General features: G+C 43.4%; 1 protein-coding gene across 1 annotated transcript in view; it reads right to left on the reverse strand.

Moving 5' to 3' along the window:
• Nucleotides 1-8,691: 8,691 nt before the first annotated feature.
• Nucleotides 8,692-10,372, reverse strand: part of LOC106813520 (60S ribosomal protein L7a-like) — a gene marked incomplete in the record, with an annotated part of 11,677 nt that continues 9,996 nt past the window's right edge. Inside the window, 3 exon segments of the mRNA XM_014817675.1 lie at nucleotides 8,692-8,919; nucleotides 9,331-9,461; nucleotides 10,353-10,370. Of these exon segments, the coding sequence (XP_014673161.1) occupies nucleotides 8,745-8,919; nucleotides 9,331-9,461; nucleotides 10,353-10,370 (324 nt within the window).

Consider the following 10,372-nt stretch of genomic DNA (forward strand, 5'->3'; position numbering starts at 1 on the left):
AGATTACAAGATTACATATAACATGTATAAGACATATAAACCATATAGTACAGTGTGCATTATAAACAAGCACACTACAAAACCAAATCAAACAAAACTTACATGGAGTTCATGTAACCAAGTCCATTTCATAATGAAAACACAAGGATGGCCCACTGCCAGTCAATCCTGTGATGGCACACATCTGTGATCATAAAGATAAGCAACTCTATGATTATTAGGCACAGTTTCTAGACCGCCGACAGGCAAAAAAATAATTGTCAGAGCAACCTGCCTCAGTCGGTTAGAGATTGGTGGTCTCTTGTTTGTCGTCATCTGCTTCAAGAGTAGCAAATAATGGGTCATCACTGGCAGATTAGCAGCCCTATCACATTAGAGTAAACCCCCAGCACCGGAAATTCCAGAATGACAGCTGTGATGGGTTTGCAATTCGCTTCATCGGATACGCATCACACAAAGTACAAAACACATACTGCACTGGTCCTATTGGACCGATTGGTAATACTTACCAATTATTGAAAGATCACTCCATATCTTGGCATTAACATCAGTAAAGAAAAGAAGCTGGAAGCGTAGCAACGGTTGCTAGACAAGACCGATCTCCTCACATGGTTGCTATGGTCACATCATCAGCAACTGTTCAGCAACAATGAAAGCCACAATTAACATACTGTAGTTAGCAGTATCGCAGGGGCGTACCCAGAGAACATTTTTTATGGTACGCAAAATTGCACTCAACATTGTCAAAAGTGATATTTTACTGAAATTCTTCCTGACCATTCTGGCATAATGACAGCTGTAAGGTGCAGTTATTCTTCAATCACACCGCATAATTCCTGTCAAGCCGATACTGAACTGCATTATTTTGTTTAGTAAAAGATCGGTGTTTTTTTTTAATCTGGGAAATTTTTGTAACGCATTTGCGTATAGGTAGTACGCCCCTGGTAGCTTGGCAGCATCATAAAGCTTAACAGTGAAATATGCCTCAGACGGTTAGAGATTGGTGTCTCTTGTTTGTCGGTCATCTGCATCAGAGTAAGCAAAATATTAATGTCATCACATTGGCAGATCAGCATATTTAAATTTCCCTTTCCAGTTATACGGAAACCTCGGTAAGAAACACGCTTCCATAGTAACAATAAAATACTAAATAAGTGGCTTTTATATTTACCGTGGCTTCCCCAGCAAGGTGATGCCAGCATTCACCGACATCGCTAGCTTCTCACTCCAGCAGGTTGCGGTGCAGCATCCTTGATGGAAGAAAACAATACAAATATTTACAGCTGCAACCTTAGGTCAATATATGGAGGCTCAGAATTATTCAGTGACATCCATTCACATGGATACGATCCTGTGTGACAATCAGGCAAGTCATGATATATAATAGATGGAGCTCAGAAGATGTGAACGATCAGATAGGGGCGAAATAGTTATATTCAACTCGTCACATGAAATGCAACTCATGTGAACTATAAAATCATCATTATTCACGTCTCCAAGAAATCTGACTCCCATACAAACCAACAATAATACTTTGCTGACGACATTACGTTAACGAAAACATAGTTTACAAGCCAGCAAACCAATGATAAAATCCTACAGAACCACAGCATGCTCCCACTGATTTCTGTCATCCGATCTGGCTCCAGTGACAAGATTACAGCTTCTGTTGCTACCTTTGCCAACATCTCTGAGGTAAACAAGAATATGGTTTATAAGACATCCATTCACATGGATACGATCCTGTGTGACAATCAGGCAAGTCGATATATAATAGATGACTGAGAAGATGTGAACGATCAGATAGGGGCGAAATAGTTATATTCCAAAGTCACAGAAATTCAACTCATGTGGAATATAAAATCATCATTATCAAACATCTCCAAAGAAACGTTTTGATATTAACAAAAGCCAATATTTTGCTGAAGTACGACAAGTAGCATCTAGTTGTTTAACCAATGTTATATCGTAAATTATAAAATAAAGTCCCACAGAAGCTCTAGCTTACACGTCACCAACTGCTGTCTGCATCCGATATCCTCCTCCAGCAATATTTAGGCTTTATAGCATCCTCGTGTTACTAAGTTCTAGCACCCCCTAAAAAGAACAACACAATACCATTAGAAGGTACACATTCTTATATGACACAATCCTGCAACGTCACTTGCATGCCGATTCCCTTTAAAAATAAATCCGCATGGCGATACATAGAGCTCAGAAGATGTGAACGATCAGAATAGGGGCGAAATATTTATATTCAACGGTCACATGAAATGCAACTCATGTGACTATAAAATCAATCATATCACATTCTCACTAGAAATGTTTCCTATAGCCAGCAAAAGCCAATATTTTGTTGGAAAGTACCACAAGTGCGATTTAGTTGTTTAATTTTTTTAAACGATCAACACAGTTTACAACCCAGCATTCCTCAACATATTATTATAAAATCCTACAGAAGCACAGCATGCACTCACCACTGGTTTCTGTCATCTCTCGGATCTGGCTCCAGTGACAAAGATTACAGCTTCTGTTGCTACCTTTGCCACATCTCTGAGGTAAACAAGAATATGGTTTATAAGACATCCATTCACATGATACGATCCTGTGTGTGACAATCAGGCAAGTCATGATATATAATAGATGGAGCTCAGAAGATGTGAACGATCAGATAGGGGCGAAATAGTTATATTCAGCGTCACATGAAATGCAACTCATGTGAACTATAAAACAATCATATATTCACGTCTCCCAAGAAATCTGACTCCATACAAACCAACAATAATACTTTGCTGACGATATTACGTTAACGAAAACATAGTTTACAAGCCAGCAAACCAATGATAAAATCCTACAGAACCACAGCATGCACTCACCACTGATTTCTGTCATCCGATCTGGCTCCAGTGACAAGATTACAGCTTCTGTTGCTACCTTTGCCAACATCGCCTGAGCGAGTAAACAAGAATATGGTTTATAAGACATCCATTCACACGGATACGATCCTGCGTGACAATCAGGCAACTCACGATATATATGCAACTCAGAAGACGTGAACGATCAGATAGGGGCGAAATGTTTATATTCAAAGTCACATGAAATGCAACTCATGTGAACTATAAAATCATCATTATTCACATCTCCAAAGAAACGTTTCGATATTAACAAAAGCCAATATTTTGCTGAAGTACGACAAGTAGCATCAAGTTGTTTTAACCAATGTTATATCCTAAATTATAAAATAAAGTCGCCACAGAACGCTCCTAGCTACAACTCACCACTGACCGACATCATCCGATATGCTCCTCGCAGCAATATTAGGGGCTTTATAGCGTCCTCTGTTACTAGTTCTGCAGGCACCCCTCTAAAGAAGCACCAAAAATACCATTAGAAGGTACCCATTCTTATACATACAATCTCTGCAACGTAAAACTTGCATCCGATCTAATCGCATGACGATACATAGAGCTCAGAAGATGTGAACGATCAGATAGGGGCGAAATATTTATATTCAACGTCACATGAAATGCAACTCATGTGAACTATAAAATCATCATTATTCACATCTCACTAGAAATGTTCCTATATCAGCAAAAGCCAATATTTTGTGAAAGTACCACAAGTAGCATTTAGTTGTTAATTACGATCAACACAGTTTACAACCCAGCATTCCTCAACATATTATTATAAAAATCCTACAGAAGCACAGCATGCACTCACCACTGGTTTCTGTCATCCGATCTGGCTCCAGTGACAAGATTACACTTCTGTTGCTCCTTTGCCAACCATCCCTGAGGTAAACAAGAATATGGTTATAAACATCCATCTCACAATGGATACGATTCTGTGTGACAATCAGGCAAGTCATGATATATAATATGATGGAGCTCAGGAAGATGTGAATTGATCCAGATAGGGGCGAAATAGTTATATTCAGCATCACATGAAATGCAACTCATGTGAACTATAAAATCATCATTATTCACATCTCCAAAGAAACGTTTCGATATTAACAAAAGCCAACATTTTGCTGAAGTACCACAAGTAGCATCTAGTAATTCTAGTTGTTTAACCAATGTTATATCCTAAATTATAAAATAAAGTCCCACAGAAGCTCTAGCTACACTCACCACTGGCTGTCTTCATCCGATATGCCTCCTCCAGCAATATTAGGGCTTTTATAGCGTTCTCTGTTTACTAGTTCCAGCACCCCCTAAAGAACACAACAATACCATTAGAAGGTACACATTCTTATACACACAATCCTGCACGGTAACTTGCACCAGATCTAACCGCATGACGATATATAGAGCTCATAAGATGTGAACGATCAGATAGGGGCGAAATAGTTATATTCAANAGCCAAGACACTGGTGGTGATTTTGGACCGATGAATCAATCCTTCACCATGCCTGCTCACCGTGACCCGTTCTGACTACGGCTTCCTGTTATCTCGAAGGACTCTCAAACTTCGCGATGCCCAGTACACCCAACCTTCTCTGTTGATCTCCAACTGATATCAGACTTGCATGCCTAGTCTGGACAATTGGAAAGACCTCCAGCCGCTGGACCAATCTTATACTTTACCGGGCATGATGCACACTCTCATGAGTTTCCTGGGCTGTATAGGAGGAAGGTGCTGGAGGTCATGAAGGGACCATATCGACGAGCGTCCGAGCAAGGTGCTGTGGTGGTCAAACAGTGTTTCAGTGTTTGTGCCCATCCTCGACATCGCCATGGAAGATATGTACAGTGGAAAGCTGGTGGGATGTACGAGAAGCCACGTCGTCGAGTGGATAGAGAGGAGAAGAACAAGCACAAGGAGCAGAAGGAGAGGAAGAAGAAGACTGGATGAGGTCGCATCGGAAGAGAAGATCTGGAGGCAGAGCTGGGACGGGGAAGTACACTCACCCCCTCAACGTGAGCAGATCCAGGTCTCCTATAACCTCATGCAATGCCAAGTGGCGCCGACACAGTGAGATGCTCAGGACTCGCACATGACTATCGGTGGAGGTGAGCCAAAGCAAGGCAGTTTTCTGCTTCATAGAGTAGTGACTTTCACAAAACCGATAAAGAAATGGTCAGATCTAGTGGAGGCCACTCATAGAGGCAGTCACTGTCAAGGGAAAGCATCTACCGACATTCGGAGACACTGTTTAGTCGGCTGTTGGTCTTGGGCAGCAGCGGAGCGTGATCTATCCTAACATTCTTCCGTTTGAACTGAGATCCAGTGCCCACATCCCTGATTGATGAGTATCGGATTTGAGGATGGGCAACAAGCCGCGTGCTCATCATAGTGTCTCGCGTGTTTCTGTTCAAGACTCCACCTGCCCTCAGAAGTGGTGTTGTGTTGACGCGGTCGAGCTGCTGCTACCACGTTGTGTGGCCAGTCGCTGCGACGCCAGGAGACCTGGCTGCAAGCTTTGGTTGCTCGCACTCGCCCACTACGCCCCCTGGCCTCAAAGAAGAATAGCTCACATGTTCGACAGGTATGACAAGTGAAGCTCTAGCTCGCAAAGAGCATGAGCAGATGAGAAGAGTGAGCAACCCAGAGGATAGTGCCGGCTTACCCAAACACACCCCTTCCGACGGCCGACAAGCTATTCCGTTCACATGCCCGAACAAGAGTTCTGGGCCTCAACAGAACGATCCTATGCGGTCTACTCTCTTCCTCACAACATCAGCGTTGTCAAACAAGCTGGACTGTGCTCGTCACCGCTGCCTGAGGCAGACATCACTCTCTGCAGCTACATGCTGAAGGCGGCAGCCAGAGATGCCCGACAATCGATCCTCAGTGACTGACAACAGACGTCTTCGATCCTGCCTGGTGTACTGGAATCATAGGGATGCGGTTCATTGCCAAGGATATTCAAATGGAAAAGTGAATGGGCGTGATGTCCTGGATATCAACAAAACTGTTGAGCGGTTAGGCCAGAAAGTGCAGCCACCTTCTACGGATGTCCGATGCCGCTGTCAGGCTGCGATACGGTGTCGTACCCTTCGGGAAAAGGAAACAGTCACGCACTCACACGCTTCGTGGAGATTGATATACCAGGTTCCTGGATCAATGTGCTTGGAGACGCTTGGCGCGACCCATGCCCTCACTCAAAGCGACAGCAGGGCACATAAAAAAATTAAAACCTCTTCTTCCCTCTCTACGGACAGAAAAGTTGTGACCGGACAATGAATGATGCACGTAACTCGCTCTACCGCAGCCATGAGAAGCCGCCCCACCAACTGGAAAGAAACTGCCCACCGACTGACGTCAACTGCCAGCCTGCAATTGTTGCTCCGAACTCACCTTCAGATGCTACTGGTGGAAGCCAGCAAACCAACGCTGCCAAACCTGAAGAGAGCGTCTACAGTTTAGCCAACTTTGGTGCGAATTATCAAGGCTCCACCATTCACACCGTCATCGTCGAGGGCGCCGCCAGTTGCTCTCCCCAAGCCGCTCGCTGTGATGTAGTGAGCTGCCAGCTGCAGCGCAGAGGCAGGCATGCACGGGGCAACGTTTGCAGCTGCCAACCGTGCAGCCTTTCATGCACAGACTATTTGCCAAGTGCGCAGGGAGAGATCGCCTGTTTGTAGTCAATCACGAAAATCAGTGACACGTTAGACAATGAAGATGGAGCTAGGGTGTAGATGACGACAATGACAATTGTATGATGATGCGGATTGCCAGCGAGTAATTGAGGATGAGAGTCATAGAGGATGTACAACTCTGTTTATTGTGTACTGTTTAAAAGGCCAGTTGCCTTATTTTCTCGTGAATTTACATTAAAGTGTCTTTTTGACCGGTTGACTTTGGTTTTTGACCTTGACCTTGACCCCATATCTAACAAATAACTCCAGAAATGCGACTCCCTCCTCGAAAACCCCCTAAAAAGAGGTATTGCATGACACTTCTAGGGCCATCGAGATCACAAATTGTAAATTGACCAAATCCAGCCCTCCGAACCCAAGGAGAGGCCGGGCCCCGAGATGATCAAAGACGGGGCGGGCCGCGAGCGGAAGCGCCGAGTGGAGTGACGACGCCAGCGGCCATCTTGAATTCCAAGAAATGCTCAACGATGCACAGGGTCAGCTAACCAAGCTAAATCAGCTCTCTCCTAACTATTATAGAACACATTTCCTGATGAAAAAAGTTCAAAGTAATTAACATTGCAGGGGTCAACATTTGTTGCCCTTGACTTATAAGCGTCATTATACAACATACTAGTTTAATGTGAGCAGGTTAAACCATTACCTCATCCAATCTTTTTGCCTGGCTAGTGGCGCCCTGCATTTTGTTCAACTCACTCTAGCTATCATCGTACCAGATCGTGTTCTGCAACCATATATAAACAAAATAATTCATCGATCATGGATTGGCCTGAGGAAGGATATTCCATGAATACATTACGCTGGGAAATATCATTATTTAGAACTCGGCTAAAAAAAATTATAAGCCATGGACCTGAACCGGATAGCTCAGTAACTGCACACGCCTCAATAATTACGGGAACCACGCGTCTATGGCACTTCAGACTTGAGTTATCATCGCTTGACATCAGTAAGAGAGTTCAAGTATAATGTGTAATCATCACAAGTGCCTTCGTACACTCGCACAAAATCTATAAAAATCACAATTATTCACATCTGTTCACTGCACAGCATCATCCGAGTGGATATCATACTACATACTACAGCTTAATATGTGTAGGTTGAACCATTACCTCATCTAAACTCCAACGTTGTTGTACCGGCCTGTACTTGCTGAAACATCATTCACAACCAGCATCACCAGATCATGTTCTGCAAAACCACAATATAAACAAACTTCATGAACAGTGAATGGATAGGAAAGATATTCCATGAATACATTACGCTGTGGAAAATTGTAAACCATAGACTGAAGCGGATAGCTCAGTAACTACACACGCCTCAATAATTACGGGAACACGGCTGGTTTATTTGGGCACTCACGACTTGAGTTATCATCGCTTGACATCAGTAAGAGAGTTCAAGTATAATGTGTAATCATCACAAGTGCCTTCGTACACGCATTTATAAATAAATATGTAGTGTGTAGTGTAATGTCACATACTCACCACCACAAAAAGGTTTCCAAATGCACAGTAGATGCACCATATCAATCAACAATGTGCAGCCTCTCCTGTAAAGATGGGTGGTCTCTCGTTAAAAAAAACAACATTAACCGCACGGACAAATGTAGCTTCTACAGAAAACTACGAAATCCAATGAATAAAATCAAATTCTACATTTGCACACATACAACTTACTCTTGAAATGCACAGTACAATACACACAAACAACAAATATGTAGAAATTTAACTCACATACCTGCTTGAGATTTCACATCACCAATGGCCAATGTCCGAAACTGGACGACTCGCTCACCTGGCGCATTTCTGCTACCAATCATCCAAACATGGACACTCACAAGAAAACAACCATCCAAAGATTGATGGGAACAAATGAATTACCCCATGAAAACGGATTGGGCAATACGAGACCCACGGGTAGAGCTGCTGTGCACCCCCTCATCCCCGTAACTTTACCACTTGTAATCTCAATCAGTTTTTGATCGTAGGTAGTAAATGTGAGGTACTACTAGTACTACTATTGTGGGACTGTCTGGAGGTCTACATAAAAAAACACAAAACGCGACACGCACACACAAACAAGAGATTCTCACACAATATTTTATTTTATTCGCCCCGCTTCAGTTCTGTACAGTAAATCTAGCCGACCTTCTGCGCTAGTTCTCGTGCCTTTGCCTTCTCGAGCTTGGCAACCCGAGCGACAGACTTGTGACCGTGCTGACCGCCTCCCCAGTGTCTGCGGATCTCATCGAAGCGATCATTGTAGTTCGTCTTCACGGCCTCCGACAGCTTGCTTAGACTGGCCCGGTCCTCGCTGTAAAGCAGGAGAGCACCAATGGCAGCAATTGTTTTTCCGGGATTCGCTTTGAAACACGGGTACATTTCGTCCCGACAGGGCGTTTGCTCATAAAGAAAGATGTCTTCAGATGTTGTTCAGGTGAAGAAATTCTTTTGTAAAAATAATCACTGCAAACTGTCGGAAGAACTATCGGTTTGTTCCAGTAAAATAGCAACACATAATCTGTGGCATTCATGCATTAGCTCAGTTATATTAAACCAGACGGAATAATACAAGCAGTACACACACTCATTCATTCCTTCACTCGGTTTTATAGTGCCAAACGAATAGCAATGGCACCCACACTTGATGAAGAGATACTGTGTAGCAATTCTTTCTGTCGAAAAATACAGCGACTGGTCGAAAGATGCATCATGCTATACTCACGGATTGATGGTGGCGATTGCCAGGCACGTCGCCGTCTTCCTGCCAACCACACACCCGAGTCTTGCCTTGCCCTTCACAATGCAGTACGGAACACCCATCTTGCGGCAGAGTGTTGGAAGGTGCACCACAATCTATCAAGACCAACATATCACTGAACAAAAAACAAGAGTTATACCGACAGGGTATTTTTTTTTTTACAAAAGGTTAATAAAGGGGGGCTTATGTCAGGCTTGCGAGCCGACTCGACTGGAAGCAACTGGCTGCAATTCACTGCGACTGCAGTGCTTAGGTCGGTCGACTGCGACGCGCCTGCCTGCGACTGGCCGCCACTAGTTGCTAGGAATAGAACAGTGGGCAACTGGACGCAACTAGTCGCTGCCGATCGCTTCTAGTTCCTCGAAATCCAGTTGCTTCCAGTCGAGTCGCCTCGCAAGTCCGACATAAGCCCCACTTAAAGGTTAGGGACTGCCAAATCTGAAGATATAATTGATCCCCATGTGAGAAACAGAGGGATGCATACACAACATGGAATATACATGAAGGACATGGATCCAGTTTAGTGCTGTGGGTTTCGTCGAATTTCCAAGGGCACTGTACCCGTGGCGATGAAGAGGGCAAACACCAGTCACGCGTCGCAAAACTACACAAGCGAGACATTTGGGGGTCGAGTCACCACCGCGCGCTAGGACTCTATAATCGCTTAGGTCTAAGAAAAAAGTTTGTTTCTGCTAACGAGCTGAAAAAAATTGGACACGGTAGGCAGGCAAAATTTTTTTTTATCAAATATATATTATTTTTCTTTGTATTCTAACAATACTTGTTTTATACTTTAATATAACAGTCCATATAATGACTTCAAAGTCAAATCAATGCATTCACCGATCGATAGCACATTGGGATTTTTTTTATTTAAAAAGAATATTTTTAAAATATTTTTTTTGCCGATCACAAAGTTTCGACACGGCGGTTTAAAATTGACTCGATCGGGTTAGCGAAAACAAACGTAATTTTTTAGGCCTTACCTCGATCGGTTCAACGTCGT

This window comes from Priapulus caudatus, unplaced genomic scaffold (assembly GCF_000485595.1).
Source record: "Priapulus caudatus unplaced genomic scaffold, Priapulus_caudatus-5.0.1 Scaffold786, whole genome shotgun sequence".
NCBI classification, from domain to species: Eukaryota; Metazoa; Priapulida; class Priapulimorpha; order Priapulimorphida; family Priapulidae; genus Priapulus; species Priapulus caudatus.